Here is an 18244-nt window from a genome sequence, read left to right as displayed (position 1 = left end):
TGCCATTACATACTTTCTTTGAGAGAAAGAAAAGATGTGATGTTCCTTTGCTACACATTTTTGCATTGTGAGTTCTGAGTTCATCTTAAAGGACACGTTACTAGTAGGATATATGTAATTTACCATCTTTCCAAAGTAGAATATCTTGTTCTATAGAATATCTTGTTGCAAAGATAAGGAAGTTGAAATATCACCAAGTGTCACCATAAGCTGCGGTATCATAATCATATTCATTAGCATCCTCCTGCTCCTCATCATCTATTTGTTGAGTGCCTCATGGTTAACCATGCAGGCATCTTTCACAATAGTGCTGTGGATTCAGAGCTCCATGCAATGTCAGGGGTTTCCCCTGGGTATCTCAGAATGGAAAGTTTGTTTATATCTTCATGTCTTTTGAAAGGATTCTGGGGCTACTGGCCTGGGGGTGAGGACTAACTTTATTTAAAAGTGTTTAAGTTTATTTTGATCCTAAATTTAGTTAAGGAATGAGGCATGGAAGGGGGAGGGCAGTCCACGCCATGATCCATGTGTCACCAAATGGAGAATTCAGTCTGTTCTAGGGATTTTAGCTGAGTTCAGGATAGTTGATGTTTGAATTCTGTTTACACTTCGCTAAACACTACTTCCTGTTTCTAAAGAAAAGAACCTTAACAAGATTTGGACATGGCCCATACAAATGTTTTGTAAGAAGGAAGTGTAAATGAATTGGAAATGTTTCCAGATTAGATTTCCCTTAAAATACCCCTGGGCTTAAAGAGTGAAGGGAGAGTACTTGGCAAGGCTGGTTTGGTCCTGTGAGCAGCTGGGACACTTTGCCAGGTCCATGATGGCCACCAGATTGCACTGTCCCTGACATCCAGCATCAGAGCTCAGCTCTGCCTGCTCACAGACTAAGCAGGAGCTCAGATGAATCTGTTATAATGTTTTAGGTTTGATCTGACTTGTGGTTTAGTTTTTTTTTTTTTTTCCTTTTTGGTGATATACTGGGGATTGAACCCAGGGCCTTGTGCATGTGAGGCAAGCACTCTACTGACTGAGCTATATCCCCAGCCCCCTGATTTATGGTTTAGAAACTCAGTCTTCCCTGCAAAGTTAGGGATTCTGCCTCTGTGTTCTACCTTTTGAGCAAGTTTTTAAAAAGAGCTTGTTCTGTAAGCAAAACACTATTATTATGGCTTTGCTGTAGGTGTTTTACTTATTTTGGACAATTCACTTCAGCGCATGGTGTGCTTTTATTTTTATCACTCGGAGGACTTAAGGGGGCGTTGAAGAGACTTATTCATCTTGCATTTGAAACTTCCAGGCTGGCATTTGAACTAAATCACTGTCATCATCCATATCAAATTTAAGTGGAAAATACTTTTCTTCAATGAGCATATGTTACTTTTGTAGTTAGAAGTCTATGCATATGTTATGAAAATAAAGTAATGTCTCATCTGAAGGGCTAGGTCAGCATGCTATTCTTGTGCCCTCAAGTAAAAGCAAGATGCTAACTTGTTTCTGAATTGATTTTTCTGATCTTTTATAGGTATCGGTCACTAAGGCTGACCACGAACTGGGATTTGCCATCCAAACATGCTTTATCTCTCCATATTCGAACCCTGACAGAATGTCTGATTATACCATCATTGAGAACATCTGTCCTAAAGATGAGTCTGTGAAATTCTACAGCCCCAAGAGAGTGCACTTTCCTATCCCACAAGCTGAGATGGATAAGAAGCGGTTCAGTTTTGTCTTTAAGCCCATGTTCAATACCTCACTGCTCTTCCTACAGTGTGAACTGACGTTATGTACCAAGAAAGAGAAGGACCCCCAGAAGTTGCCTAAGGTTAGTGGGCTTTCATCCATCTAGACCGCTACTTTGACATTTTTAGGTGATGCAGTGACCTACTGGGCAAGTTTAATCCCCAGTTATCGCAGGTTGAGGCTTTTGGTTTTGGAATTGCCCAATTGAAGTAATAAAGTCAGGGTGAGCAGGGAGCTGTGAGTTTTATGGAGTCTTAGAGAATAAATCCTGACAGTATGATTTTTTTCTTTCTTTCCTTCCATGTGTGCTACTTAGTATTACCTTACAAGTGATAAATCAGGACTATTTTCCACTGAGGGAGAGATCTGGCTTTATCTCTGCTGGTCAGATTGTGTGCAGTGTGCAGTGCCAGAAGTACAGGGAGCCGAAAGGACAAGTTCAGCATGAGGATTAATTTTTCCAAGTCCCGTTGAGACTTGGATTGCAATTGCTTTTTTGACCTTCTCTGTGTGAGTTAGAAGGTTGACTGGTTTCAGGAAGATTTCTAAGGGAAACTAACAACTATTTTACTCTTTCTCAGTTTCACATCAGTTCATCATGTTTGCCTCATATTGCTCCCTGTATTGAACCACTACATTCTGTTGCCATAACAGAAATTAGAGCCCTTTGGCCTCACTGGAATGGCTCATGCAGCGCTCTACTAGGTTTATGATGATGCCTCGTTAGGTCAGCCTTGTGCGTGAAAGGTGTCTTCTCTTGTAGTTTCCTTTCTACATCCTGCTGTGATGAAGTATAATTTCCAATGTGTACTTATTCCATAGATACCACACAGTGTAAATTAGCTTCTCATCCTTTGTACTCACATATCAATTGATATCTCCATGGTTAAGAATCAAGCTGTATCATTAGTAATGCATATATGGAATTCTCTCACTTAATATATAGGCCATAGGAAATAGGTTTAGAAGAGGTAAAATTATCATTATCAAATAGATTGCCATTGATCTGAATCCCTTGCACTACTATATTTCTCTGGGAATTCGTTTCTTTAAGAATTTATGAAAATTCTATATATGATGTCTATATATGAAATGTCTATATGTGAAAACAGAAAATCTGATGATAATCATTAGGGACACATATAAGGTGACTTAATATCAATTTCTTTGCTTTGGGAAGCATGGATACTTTAGGCTGGTGGGTATTTACTTTCCAGTGGCCATCAAGATTGGGGCTTAGTGGTTGGTGTAGAGAGCCATGGGGAGCTCAGTGCTTAGCTGTGGGACCCAGTCACTTCCTGGAGGCAGAAGGATAACTTTTAGGAGTTGGGTATTTAGGAGAGGAGGATGGCAGTTTTTAGGGATCTTTGTTGGTGACTTTGGCTGTTACTTCTTTCTGGAACAGCTTTGTGGTGTGTCAATCTATGAAAATTAATTCTAATATTTCCTTCCAGAACTCTCCATGGAGAGTTCTGAGTCCCAAGTTCTGATCACATGATGGGATAGGATCCTGAATTTCAAGTCACTGTTTACTTTCAAGGTAGGGAATAGTGGAAAGGGCATGGGAAAAGAGAAGAAAGGCCTGCTGCACTCAAGGGACTTTAAGCAAGTCTCTCAGCCCCTCAGATCCTTTATGTCCTCATCTGTAAGCTGGGATAATAGTACCTGGCTTCCCTCTGGTTAGAAGAACAGGTGAGACAGTAGCTGTGATGCAGCAGAGGTTTAAGATGAGCTGTTACCACTATCTTCCCATTTGAGTCCTTAAAATAGCTACAAGTGGCTGATCTCATGGTCCACATACCTGGGTGCCTCTTCTTAGAACCTGCATTTTAGAATATTAAAAGCAGATGATCCTGGGCTTGGAGGCTTAGCTCAGTGGTAAAGCATGTACAAGGTCCTGGATTCAATGCCCTGTAATCTCCTCTTTTCAAAAAGCAGATGACCCTGAAAAGTTTGATTTTGCAGTGCCTATATCAGCATTTTGAAAAAAATCAAACAAACTTAATAATACTATTATCTTTTTAGATAACAAATGTAAAATCTGTCAACCACATGAGGCAATATATGAAGTTTCCCACAATCACAAATCACAATCATTTATCACAAATGTTATCACAAGCCATCTCTATGAAGCCAACTGGGTGAAGGGCCAGCATTCATCATACAGTTCCCCTATTTTTCAAACTAACTCTAAAACTTTGGGTTGTTTTTCAGGAAGAAGGGGTGGGGATGATAATATTTATAAGCCATCTAGTGATGTTTGCATCTTCCAGGGCAGCTGAAAATATAGTGGGCCTGCCTTAATATCTCCCTGATTATTTAGGGTTCTTGAAAAACACACAAATCTCCTGTTTTTCCATGGTAAACAGCTGTGAGCTGTCTGATAAGGGGCTACAGAACAACTGTGCAGGCTGGGCTGGCAAAGGCACTTTCGAGTGACCTCTGACTGCTTTGCTCTTCCTGCCTGTAGTGCGTACCTCCTGATGAAGCCTGCACCTCCCTGGATGCCTCCATGATTTGGGCCATGATGCAGAATAAGAAGACATTCACCAAGCCCCTGGCAGTGGTCCACCAAGCAGAACCTAAAGGTACGTATTAGGGGCTCAGTCAGAGAATAGGGGCCCAAAGGATACTCCTAAAACTATTCAGTACTATGAAGTTCAGTTTTATTCAAGAGATAAGTTAAGGACCTATTAGTAACTTTAGAAAGGGATTCTTTTCCAAAGAGTCTTTTCCTCAGCGAGTTCTCCTACTGCCATTGTGATTAAGTTGTAATACATTTACAAAGTATGTCTTCTTTCAAAAATTAGATCACTCTTCTTGTTAGATCTCATTAGATCACTCTTGCTTCCTTGTGGTATGGAACAAAGGCTTAAAGTTACCTCTGGTGTTCAGGGACTAGCACCCAGTCTATAGCCCATCTCTCCATGATCCATGGCTAGTGGTGGTGCTGGCTACAAGCTAATGTGATACTTTGGCAAAATTGCAGATGCCTTTGAGAGAGCGTTGCGTCTGCTAACCTTGTTCATATTGAGGATCACAGTAGGAAGACGATGGAGAACCACCACCCCAAATGCATTTTATAATTCAGTTTTTATAACTTTATACAATCAAATTTGTTGCCCAAATCTAAGAGTCCCTCTTCTTACACATCAGGAACCTTCAGCAAGCCGCATCTTCTAGAGAAAAAGATATGCCTTGAGGGGGTGGCACCAGTAAATGGGAGGACAGGCAGGGCAGAGCCAGACTTGATGTAAATCAGGCCAGCTGGACCAGCAGAGAAGCAGAGCTGGGCCCTAAGAGGATGTCAGGAATGGAGATGAGGCCCTGTGGATTGTGAAGGGAGCATCTGACAGGGACTACATTGCAGCTCCAGGGGGCACAAACAAGCGTGAGCACATCAGGCAGCTGTCAACATCTGAGGAGTGGAACTAAATGTCACATGGGATATCTGGTCAGTTATAGTTGTCTCTGTCTAGAAACAACTTGTCACTCTCCAGAAGCATTGCTGTGTCAGGGTGTCAAACTGAGAGGAGGCTGGAGAATGAAAGTGGATTCCAAACCTCCAGGGTGAGATATTTCAGGGCTGGAGCTGCAGGTTACCTCCCACCCCATTGAAGGACAGAGAGAAGCCAGATACCAAGGGCCTTGTCAGAAGTCAGTGAGCAGGCTGGCTCCAGCTGCTGGGCATTAGCAGGGAGACCTGATGGCTGGGTTTGGGGCCACTGGAAGGGGGCACTTCTGATCTGAGCACTGCTGGCCTGATATTTGGCAGAAGTAGGCAGCTGGAGTGGCTCTGGAGCAGGCGGGACCTACCAGAACAGAGGCATGTGGGTGCTGGCCAGTTTCTTATTTGGCTGAATGACCCTTCTGTGGATAGCTGTGCCATTCCAATTGTCATATCTGTCTGTGGCAGCTTCCCTCTTCCTAGGGCCATGCCCATGTCAGAAAGGAAGGCGAGTATAGGAGGAGAGTATTGGCGCAGGGCCAGGAACCTGGGCCACCACTCTTGACTTTCCCCCACCAACTGGTTGGGAGACTCCAGAGAACTCTCCTCACCTCTTCGAGTTTCATTTTCTCCATCTGGAGAGGAGGGGTTTGGATCAGGTGGCTTCCAGACTTCCAGCTGCAACACTCAAGTATGCTGCTGGATGGAGCAAAATAATTTTTAATTCATTTCCCAGCCATCCTGAAGTCAGATTGAAATGTACCTGTTAGATGTGGAGTGGGTCCTCCACATTGTTTTTGTTGTTGGTTTTTTTTATTTTTTATTTTTTAATTTTTATTTTGTTGGTTGGTTTTCAACCATTTGAAAGTTACAACAGACATCTTTCTTTAAATGGGATGCTCAAATCTGAGTTCCTTTTTATTGGGTTCAGGGGAAAGAAATAAGAATAAATTAGTTATGTTGCAAAGAAACAATTAGTCCACAGTTGGCTCTGTTTTGTCCTGTGAAAGTGGTTTAACAATAGCAGCAGCTCCTCGAACTCCATCTGTTGCTCCCACCTATTTTGAGAGAGGTAATTCTGTGGGTAATTGAAGGCAGCAGCTTGCTTTTTCCCATGCCAGACAATAATTACACATTAATATTGCAGCAGTATAACTTCCAGCAATTCATTCATTTTTTCAAAAAGTCTGGTGGTATTTTTCTAAGTAATTTTTCTTGTAAATTAGGTAATTACTTTTCTTTAAACTTAGTGTAATTATACTGAGAGTTCAGTGTATTTTGTTACATAAAAGTTCAAGAGGAAAGTTTTACCAAATATCAAAGCAATTTCATGAGATTTGCTAATTGAGACTAGATTTTAGTAGAGAAGCATGTTATTGCTTAGATTTGTTAAATTCATGAGGTTAAACAGTAGGCCAGCTTCCCAGAGGCTATATGCAAATTCGCTGACTGCACTGAATGGGTGGGATTTCTGACAGTTTTCAACTCTTAGAATGACTCCTCCCCCTTTTATGTATATTTTCTTTGTCTCTAAACTCTTCACCTATTGCAGACCTCTGGAGTCAGCATGTTTTCTTCTGTCTCACAGTGAATTAGAATAGTCCTTTGAAAAGGGTTTGTGATCATTGGCCCAATACCATAGGTTCATTGAAATAATAATAATAGCATCATGAATGTTCTTCCTGGGAGCAGGCAAATCATTTGCTGGTATTAACTTTTTGGATAAAAATTTCCCAACCAAGGGATGTTCCACTGTCCTTTTATTACATAGGTGCCCTGTGAAGGAAGCTCCAGCTCTCCCTGGCATTTGATTTATCTTATTTTTTGAGTGTTGGGTTTTCAGGGTCAGCAGATAGAGGCAGAGCACCAGGCAGAGAGAGTGGTGATTACCATTGTCAATAGCATGAGTATCCCTCAAGCCCATGTTTTTTCCTCTTGTACACAGGAGAGCAGGCTGTCAAGACTTCCTAAGTAATTCTGAGTTCACCCTCCAGTCACTGTTTTTAGTGGAGTCTCCCTGAGCACATCTCTGCTACCTTTGATCTTTAAGTCCTTATGGGAACCATCACTTGGTTATCATTCTTTTTTCTTTTTTTTTTTTTAAGAGAGAGAGAGAATTTTTTAATATTTATTTTTTAGTTTTCGGCAGACACAACATCTTTGTTTGTATGTGGTGCTGAGAATGGAACCCGGGCCACACGCATGCCAGGCGAGTGCGCTACCACTTGAGCCACATCCGCAGCCCAATGGTTATCATTCTTTATCTACTTAAACTTTTAACAATGGATTGTGGTCCTGGTGGTGGTGAGGATCCAACATTTATTGAGCATTTACTTTTTATAATGTTGTGGGTTATATTTAATCCTCATTGCACCTGCATTTAGAGAGAGATTAAATAACTTACCAACAGTCATGCAATCTATAAAAGCAGATCTGGAATTAAATCCAGGCTTTTTGATCCTATAACCTGTGCTCTCAAACTCTGCCTTCTCTCAGGTGAAACATGGTGCTAGTTATTAATAAAAATTACCAACAACACAGGTAGCTCTCTCTTCATACTCCTTTTCTCTTCTGCCTTCCCCCTCTTCATTCCATATCACATAGGTATTTGCAGTACCACCTAAATACCCTAAAGAATATGAACTGGAAGGAAGATGATGAATTTTAGGGGGGAGAAAAAAAAAGTCTGTTCCTCTAAAGGGCTAAGGAAATGTGGAGTCTGCTTAATAGTGTAGTAAAGTTCAGGAAAAGTTCTATGACTTTGGATTATAAACAAACAAAAAACTCCAGAAAACTTGAATAGTTTATGCATATTATGATTTATGGCAAAACAATTAAAATAGTTGAGGTAAGGCCATCCTACCATATTTTTCAGAAACATGTTGAAGTATAGGCATGTTTGCTTTGGATGCTGTGACTACTCTTTACAGCACTCGAGAATAGTTGGTCTTACACATGGTTACACCATGCCAGTGATGATTTTTTTTAAAAAACTGTGACAGAGTACACACCGAGAGAAATGGTCATATGGACAGAAAAGAGCAATAAATATCATTCCCAAATTTGTCATGATTTATATGCAGTACTTAATTCTCAGCATGTTAAATGTTTGAAGTACTGAATTTCCTTCATATTTCACCACACAGCTTCAGAAAATAAAAGCACCTGCATATCATAGATAGTCAGTAAATGTTAATTTCCTCTCTCTCCTCTTAGCCAAAGTTGGGTGGGTTTTTTTTTTTTTTCTTGGCAGGTGGTGTGGTGTGTGTTGTGGAAGGAAAAGTTGTGAATGTCAAATGGAAGTTAATCCACAGGAGGCATTACTTTTTGGAACACATTTGATTTTTCCAGAACAAAAATACTCTAAAGAACCAGCCAACTTTTGTCCTCAAGCTAAGATACAGATGAGGGGAAAACAGTAGAAAGATGGTAGAAATGCTTCGCTGGCAGAATAAGACGTTCCGCCTCTATCCAATAGGGAGGGGTATTATAGAGATTTTTATGATTCCATTTGCTTTGCCTTTATTTTGGAAAATTTCAAATATATATAAATAGAATGAACCCACAGTCTGGTTTCAACTACCTGTTCATGGTGAATCTTGTTTTATCACTTCCTGTTGCCCAGTGGATTGTTTGGAAGTTAACCCAGACACTTAATTTCATCCATAAACAATCTAGTATGCACCTTTAAAGGTTAAGAATGATCAAGAGGTCTCTGGCAGGAAACCCATGATTAGATCATTTAGGAAGGCTATACCCCGAAGGCAGTGTGAAGACTGGGTTGCTGAGGAAAGTACCCAATAATAGGATCTACATGGCATTTATGGACATTTCTTCCAAAAAAATGAGTCCCTCTTAATGTTAGGTATAAGAGTTGACAGATGATTCTGTCATTATTTTTCATACTGGGGGTTGAAACCAGGGATACTCTACCACTGAGCTATATCCCCAGTTTTTTTTTTGTTGTTGTTGTTGTTGTTTTTTAAGATAAGGTCTTGCTAAATTACCCAGGCTGGACTTGAATTTATGATTCTCCTGTCTCAGCCTCCCAGATCACTGGGATTACAGTAGTGCCACCATGCCCATTATCCCATCTTTAAGGCCTTTATACTCTAGTGCAGGTTTCTCAACCTCAATAATATCAACCTATTTGGCTAGATGACTCTTTGTTGTAGAGGAGCTGTCCTGCACATTGTAGGATGTTTAGCAGCATCCCTGGTCTCTACCACTAAAATGCCAATATCAGCCACCCCCACAACTATCTTGATACCCCCAATGTGTCTTGATACTTTTCCAAGTTTACGAAAATTACCCCTAGGTAACAACCATTGTCCAGTGATAGAATGAAGATAAGTGAACAGGCCATCAGTATTGAAAGAACCCAGAGAAGAGTTTCAGAAACAGTGAAGTAAGATTAGTAAAACCTGTCTCCAGTGGAGCCTGCATAAAGCCTTCTGAATCTCCAGGAGATTTCCCTCTTCCCACCCCAAGTATTAGTCAACTTTCTGTTGCTGTGACAAAATACTTGAGAAAAACAACATAAAGCAGGAAATATTTATTTGGGCTCATGATTTCAGGATTTTAGTCCATAGTTAGATGACTTCATTGTTTCTGGACCTGAAGTGAGTCAGACATGGCGGTGGAAGGGCGTGGTAGAGCAAAGCTGCTTAACTCATGGTAGCTGAGAGGCAGAGAGCAAGAGAGAGGAAAGGGCCCGGGGACAAGATGCAGTCGCTAAGGACATGCCCCCAAGGACACACTCATTTCAACTAGGTCCTATGTCCTAAAGTTCCCACCACCTCCAATATTCTACTCAATTATGAAATTTACTTACTTAAATTTTTTGTGATGCTGAGGATTGAATCCTGGTCCTTGAGCATGCTAGGCAAGCACTCTACCATTGAGTTATATCTCCAGGACTATATTTCATTTTGATTGTGAATTCATCAGTGGATTAATTCATTGATAAGATCAAAACCCTGGTGATCTAATCACTTCCCAAAAGTTCCACCTCTGAACATTATTGCATTGGGAACCACGACTTCAGTGCAGGAGCCTTTGGCAAACATCCCACATCCAAACTATAACACCCTCCTTCCCTCATTGCCAAATACCAATAGATGTGGGTACCAGTTTGACGCCTTGTTTCTCTGTGGGCCTGCACAGGCCTACTGTGTTTAGGAGAACTGAATTGAAAACTGAAGGCCCAAAGCTGTGGTCAGTTACTCATGCATAACCCCAGAAATATCCCATTTATGAAAGCCATGCCTAACAATCTGAGGAGGGAAATCTTGGTTCTAGAGGTAGACCAAAATTTGCTCGGAGTATATGAAAAGATTTAATTCAGAATGTTGATTATAGTTTATCCATTCTGCAAGAAATGCATTGTTAAAAGTCTCTTTACAGCAATATCTAGGATTCCTTTCTTACAATCTTATCCCTAAACCCAAAGTAAATATTGTTACATCCCCTCTTTTCCTTTCAGCATGCCAGCTCAATTATAGGGTTCTGGTGGAGATGAAACTATTTTAGTTAGACTCAGGGGTTATGAGGGATTTGGGAACAAAAAAAAAAGTTAGAGGATAAATTTCTTCAACCTTAGCTCTGCAGCCTGTGCTTGTTATTGTTTATGCGCAGTCATGAAGGAATTTCACCCAGGAGAAACGAGCAACAACTGTTCCTGTTTAGCTCTCTGAGAAGGCCCTATTTGGGGTGGGGGGAGAGGATTAGATCATAACATAAGTCCATTAAGAATTTTAGAACAATGTCATCCATCACACAGGCCTTGCTGTAAAACCTAAATTTTTACATGTGAGGTCTCCTCAGTGGAGAATCATTATTTTTAAATCACTTGGGGATTCTGAGTGACAAAGTTTAACCACAGGCAGTTGACTGGATGGAACTCTTCCCAGAAGTGCATATACTTCTCGTATGATGCACACTATTGAGACCTTTAAATGCCTTTGGACTTAGTTCAGTGAATCAAACCACTACTTCTTGAAAGTGGGTGAATTTTGTGGTTAGATACCCCTACTTCATAGGGTTCTTGAGGGTTTAAAATGAGTCATATAAATGAAGACTTTTTGTCTTTTGGAAAATACTATACAAATGTACAAATGTAAGGTGTCACATTTGTTATTGCTGCCAATAAGGCTGATGGGACCAAACTCCCAAGAGAGCTCATTTTGCAGTTAGGGTATTGAATGTGCTCTGCATACTGAATTAGTTTTCCTTGAAAACACATGGTCAGGGCTGGGATGTAGTTCAGTGGTAGAGTACTTGCGTGGCACGTGTAAGGCTCTGGGTTTGATCCCCAGTACTGCCCACCCCCAAAAGGAACAAAAACACACATTTACATTTTCTTAGTAATTTATTGAAGTGTAACTTTAGCCCATCTCCTCATCCCAGAGCCACCATGATGCACAGCTCCTGGGGCACCAGTCAATTATAGTGGCTCTGATTCATCTGGTGGTTTCCCTCGAGCTGGACCATTGAGGACACATGTTGATCAGCCTAGTTGACATGATTGATAGTGAGAATTTACAATTCTGTTTCCTTTCAACTTGTCAACTTTTATTTTCATAAATATCAACTCATATACTGCTAATTTTGGTCAACTTTTCCCAAGTTCTTTTTGCTTCTAGGGGGATTCAGACACAAGGTGTGTGTTCCTTCTTTTTTGGATGGAAATAGAGATGGAAAAGGCACTACGTACCACTTTGTTTTTTTTGGTAGTGCTGGGGATGGAACCCTGGGCATCATGCACACTAGGCAAATGCTCTACCTCAGAGCTGTATCCAGTGGTAGCTCACTCAATTACTAACCCTCCAACTTTGGATCCTTCTGCCTCAGCCTCCTCAATAGCTGGGATTATAGGAATGTGCCAACACTGGCAACGTGTTATCACTTTTATTTATTTATTTTTATGGCTTACTTAGTCAATTTATTTATTTTAATTGATTTTTTTAAAAAAATAAATGATAGCAGAATGCATTATAATTCTTATTACACATATACAGCACAATTTTTCATATCTCTGGTTATATATAAAGTATGTTGACACCAATTTGTGTCTTCATACATGTACTTTGGACAATGATGTCCATCACATTCCACCATCCTTGCTAACCCCCTGCCCCCTCCCTCCCTCCCCACCCCTCTGCCCTATCTAGAGTTCGTCTGTTCCTCCCATGCTCCCCCTCCCTACCCCACTATGAATCACTTTTAAACTCTAAAAAAAAGGGTGGAGTCCATGCCAGGGCCCAGCACCCTTTTTCGAGAAAGGGCCAGGTAGAGAATTTTTTTAGTTGGGAACACATATAGTCCGTGTCTCAACTCCTCAGTTTTACTGCTATACCATGAAAGAAATCAGAGATATTATATAAATAAGGATGGCTGTGATCACATGAAACTTCATTTATGGAGTAAATTAGAATTTCATACAACTTGTGTCATGAAATAGTCATCTTCTTTTGATTTTAAGAAATCATTTCAAAATGTGAAATTCATTCTTAGCTCAGAGGCTGTGGTATCCTGGCCCTTGGTCCATGCTGTTCTGTGGAGGGCAGAGAGTCTGTGATTGAGCATTTACTTAATCCCTGTTCTCCAGCTAAGGACAGAGTGACACTCACCAGTCATTTAGCCTGTGAGGCAGGAGTCTGGAATTGTGTTTCAACCCCTGCCCTGATGCTTTCCAGCTGTGACCTTGGGCTAATCACAGGATATCAGAATCTCAGGCTGCTTATTTGTAAAATAGTGAAAAAAATTCTTTTTCTGCCTCCCTCACGGCACTGGGGTGAACCTCAAATGAGATCTTGGCTCTGTAGCACTTCATGAACATGAAGCATTATAGAAATAATGAAGCACACAAACATTTTAAGAGTCTTATTCCTTGTTTCCTCCATCTCCAAAAAGTACATCAACATTTTAATCGACTTTTGCGAAACAGTCCTGAAAGACCAACTCTATGAGGAAATAGAGATGAGTAAGAACTAGACCTTGTCTTCAGGGCAGGAAAAAATGGCAGGAATCTCTGTCCCCCCAGCAAATTAGAGTGTGATGTGGCCCAAGAAGAGGGATGAAATGAGCAATGTGGAAGAGACCAGCCCTGCTGGGGGGCCAGGGTGGAACTAGAGAGAGTCAGGGAAGGCCTCCCAGCAAAATTTCCAACCAAGCAGGTCTAGGAGAGGAGGCATTTCAGGAGATGACTTGCAAAGTGCGATGACATGGAGCAGCATGGGAAATTTGGGGAACTTATATAACTGAATGTGAGAAGGCAGCATGGGTGAAGGACCCCCATTAAGGGAAAAACAGCTTGAATTTTTTTTCCTATGATCAAAGAGGAGTCATCAAAGAACTTAATCAGGACAATAACATGATCATCTCTGGGCTCTGGAAAATTCACTCTGGGGGCTAATGTAAAGGAGGTAGTATTGGTGGCTGCAGAAGGTCTTGGTAGACAAAGAGACTTCTTTGGCAATGCAGATGAGTGATGAATCATAAGACAGTAGTATTATAGTCAACATGGCACACACCTTTGATACCAGTGACTTGGGAGGCTGAGGCAAGAGGGTTGCATGTTTGAGGCCAGCCTGGCAACTTAGTGAGACCCTGACTCAAAATAAAATGCAAAAGGACTGGGGGTGTAGCTCAGAGATAGGGTGCTTGCATGAGACCCAGGGTTCAATCTCCAGTACCAGAACATATACTCAAAGAAACAATAGCATTAAAGGAAGAAGAATAAAGATGCAAAAATGTGTAAATTATTAAATTAAAAGAACATTTTAAACACGGGATAAAATGTAAATACACTTGGATAAGCACAATATTTAAATATATTGAATCTTTTTGTAAGTAAATCAAAGACACATATACCATTAGATTTAAATTCCCTAAGTTTAGGTGTTTGCCTTTTGAATTTTCTTCAAATTGGAGTGCCTGTATAATGGACCCTTAGCAGAATACAATGCTTAAAATTTCTGTGTCACCCATGTTACAGTTTTGATATCTGAAGAGGGTCATTGACAGAGTGTTCACCAAGTATTAATAGGAAAAGTGTCAGTTTCTGCTGAGATTTTGAAAACCCTCTGCTCAAATCCTGGCTTCTTCATGGAATCCATTGTGACTTGACTTATGCTTTTGTTTCAGAAAAAGTTCCAAGCATTAAGGAACAACAAAATCCAGTTCCTCCACGTAAGTCTTTCTGCAAACTATTTCGAAATAAGCCTCTTGGGCTTTTGTAAGAATGAGTTGGTTAGTGAACATTTGCCAAACTTGGAGTTTGATAAGGAGATTTATGTTCTCATCCTCCTTTCCCCTTTCCTCTTTTTTTTCCCCCATAATTTTTTCCTTTCCTCTGTCCTTATTTCATCATCTTCTTTCTTCTATCCTTTCTGCCTTTGCAGAAATATTAATTAAAATATTAATTTGTTGACCTATTTAACATGTGTGGCCTGAACAAGAAGGCAGTAACTTAGCTTTAGAGAGATAAGCTAATGATTTGCATGCGTATATCTGTTATGATTTGAAAGCATTGACGTACAGCTGTGCGAGTACTTAGCTTTAAGTGTTGGTCAACAATGTTTACCTGCTCAGGGAACTAGTTGCTACATGTTCAAGACTGTCTCTAGTCAAAGAGGTGGGGTAGAGGGGGCCAGAAAGAACTTTAAGAAAATAATAGAGCAGTTACTACGGAATGATGAGCTGAAATTTATGTCAGCCAATTTCAACATTTTGTATGGAAGAAAACATTAACAAGAAATATTTTAGCAAGTTACCCAAGATTATCGTTGGCACTGAGGCAATCAGCTTCCCAGAAACCCACAGAGAGTTCTAGATGATACAGCCTTGTAAGAAGAATCTGTATGTGAAGATTCCCAGTATTAGTCTCCAAGGCTGACCCTAAAACATACATGTGACAGTCAGGAGAGTGCTTTGTACAAAGTCATAAACTGTTCCCCAAGATTATGGAACAATATCATGACTTACAAAGAGTGAGCTATTTGGGGGAGGTGCTGGGGTTGTGGCTCAGTGATAGAGTGCTCGCCTCAAATGTATGTGGCCCTGGGTTCAATCCTCAGCACCACGTAAAAATAAATAAAATGAAGATATTAAAAAAAAAAAAAGAAAGAAAGAAAGAGTGAGCCATTTGGACACGATCTCTCATACTTACCTAGTTTGATTTTCATGGAATTTGTAGGTGTTTTCATTAAAAACTTGTAATTATATTTCATTTTTGCTTCCATAGGCATAAAAAGGCAAATTGTCTTTTAATATCTGTTCTAAGGACTAGATTCAGCTAAATAGGTAAATGGCTCCGTTCACAGGAACCTCCGTAGGTCTCTTCCCAGTTCTTGTCCTTGCTAGGGAACCCTCATATTCATTCTGTGTAGGCAAAGCTATCTTCATTTTTCAGAATTTAAATGAACACACGTAGGGGCACATGCTAGAAGAGCAGTGCCCAGACTTGGGAGTGTGGATCCTTCCAGACTGTTCTCTACCATGACATAACTTTCCCTGAGCTCTCTCAGTGCTGGGGCTCGAGAGTCACATTTGACTACTACTGAATCTTCAACAATGAAGTGAGTTGAAAAGCAAAGAGACTTAATTTATATAGAGATCAGTTGCTTCTGACTAGAGTGAAAAGTAGAGATAGTATTGAGGGGAGAGACCTTATATCTTTAATTTATACTAAAAAAAAAGAGGTCTTTAAAATTTTAGTCTATCAAAACCTTCTCTCCTTTGGACACTGATTTTAACTTTTTATAAGTGACTCAAAGAGGATAGTTTTCTTAAGAGAAAGGAAATATCCTATTTCTGTGGCCTGGAATTAATTTCAAATATAAAATTCTTTGCCAAATGGAGGAACAATTGGTTCTATTTATGTTTTGCTGACTGTGAAGCTGACATCACTCCCTACAGAGAAGTATTTATGTTCCCCTTGTAGAAAGATCACGGCTGGAGATGTGTTAAAGAGTAGGCTCCTTTAAATGACATGATACGTAGTTCTTAAGATTGAGGATTTAATATAAGGTGGGTGAAATGTTATAATCCGCAGCCATAGTTTACTCTTGTTCTGTACTTTCTTCTCACCCTCTTTCTTCCTTTTTTCATTCAAACTTTTAAATATTCATGAAAGTACTATAAAACAATCTAAGTATGTATTTTCTGTGTAGTGTGTCTCACTATTGGAGGTGTTCGATGAATAATAAGCAATGAGTCAGATTTTTTTTAAATATATTTTTTAGTTATAGATGGACACAATATTTTATTTATTTATTTTTATGTAGTGCTGAGGATCAAACCCAGTGCCTCACACATGGAAGGCAAGCACTCTACCACTGAGCTATAACCCCAACCTGAGTCAGATTTTGATGATGAAAGTTCACCTTATTTTCCAAAGCATCTTAACCTGTGAATTTTCAAGACACTCTCCATCAAATAGTCCTCAGGGGGATGATGAGACCACAGACTTAACATTTTACAAAATTTACAAATTTTATTTTTAAAATTAGATTGTTGTTCAAAATAAATTGCAAACTGATAATATTTGGAAGCTTTATAATTTCATTTTCCATTGACCAAAAGTTGCAAGTAACAAAATACAGTATATTTTATTGGAATCCTTATTACATTCTCAAATTTTATTAGTCAGTGCTCAACCTTTATGATGGTGCTTGTAAAACAAATATAAAATTCAATGTATGATGTAGACTAACTTAGGGCCTGTGTATTGGTTTCCCTCTTTTATAGAAATTTTCCATGGTCTGGACACCCTAACCGTGATGGGCATTGCGTTTGCAGCATTTGTGATCGGAGCACTCCTGACAGGGGCCTTGTGGTACATCTATTCCCACACAGGTTAGTGTGACTATGGACTCTCAGTTGGTACACAGCCTGTGCCTGCCACACAGTAGACACTCAGTGTTTTGTTGGATGGACGAATGAATGAAAGTGAGAGAAGGTTCATTTCCGCTCTTCTCACGTTTATGGATTTGACCTAGATTGGATTTTATAAAAATATAATTTACTCTTGGATGCACTGGCCCATGCCTATAATCCCAGCAAATCATGAGGCTAAGGCAGGAGGATTATAAGTTCAAGGCTAATCTCAGCAATTTAGTGAGAGCCTGTCTCAAAATTTTAAAAAAGGATCAGGGGACTGGGATTTTGGCTCAGTGGTAAAGTGTCCCTGAGTTAAATCTCCAGTACCACCCTCCCCAAATATATATATAATTTGTTTTTACAGTTATAGAAAAGGAATGTTTAAACTATTTCTGCTCATAACAATCATGACATTGCTGAAGTTTGGCTTCTAATAAAGCTATTTTATCTTTAGAGTTTAAAGGAAGTTAATGTAGACAAACTGGAAATATAAGCAGTTCCTCCAAAGATAAAGACTTCAGAATAGACATATAAATGTGCAGGGAGTTAAAAAGGAAGCCAGGAGTTTACTACCACATCTGCCAAGGTGTTGAACACTGTCCACTGGAGTACCTAATCAACGACTTAACCCAGAATTTTTCAACCTTTTTTTTTTGTGTGTGTATGCTGTGTTTATCTTCTTTGATAAACATAAAATTCTCATGTCTTTCTATAAAAGGCTACATTTTCAAAATTTTTTTCATGAATCAAAAAGAAATAATGAAACAAAGCACTTCGTTTTTAAGCTTAGCTTCCCAAGCCCCTCAAACTCCAGTGTGCTCCCAACCAAGTCCCAGGCATGAAAGCTATTGGCCTGAACTAGAAACCCTTTCTGATGCCAGAACAGAATGCAAGCTTAGCAAGGGGATCTCTATTTCAGTGGGGAAGGAGCCCTGGACTGCTCTCTTGCTTCTTTCCTAGTTTCCCTGCAAATATGGGAAGGAATGGCATGCATTTTGAGACATGCCTAGGGAGCTGGTCTTATTTGCTCTTGGGTACTTGTTTACACTGTGAACCTGTGTCAACAGTGCTAGATGGATCATTTTGAGGCAAGAGGCAGTCTCAGCCTCTGTGTTTAGAACTTTATTCTCTGTTGACCACTGAATGTTCTGATCTTTTGCCTCACCT

General features: G+C 40.0%; 1 protein-coding gene across 5 annotated transcripts in view; it reads left to right on the top strand.

Moving 5' to 3' along the window:
• Tgfbr3 (transforming growth factor beta receptor 3) overlaps positions 1-18244 on the top strand; it is a 188623-nt gene that overhangs the window by 157752 nt on the left and 12627 nt on the right. For all 5 annotated transcript variants that reach the window (XM_026403098.2, XM_026403096.2, XM_026403097.2 and 2 more), the window contains 4 exons: positions 1529-1828; positions 4217-4334; positions 14342-14386; positions 16946-17053. In XM_026403098.2, the coding sequence (XP_026258883.1) occupies positions 1529-1828; positions 4217-4334; positions 14342-14386; positions 16946-17053 (571 nt within the window). The remainder of the gene's footprint in view (positions 1-1528; positions 1829-4216; positions 4335-14341; positions 14387-16945; positions 17054-18244) is intronic.

Source organism: Urocitellus parryii, chromosome 11 (genome assembly GCF_045843805.1).
Source record: "Urocitellus parryii isolate mUroPar1 chromosome 11, mUroPar1.hap1, whole genome shotgun sequence".
Classification (NCBI taxonomy): domain Eukaryota; kingdom Metazoa; phylum Chordata; class Mammalia; order Rodentia; family Sciuridae; genus Urocitellus; species Urocitellus parryii.
This window is presented reverse-complemented; position numbering and strand designations above follow the sequence as displayed.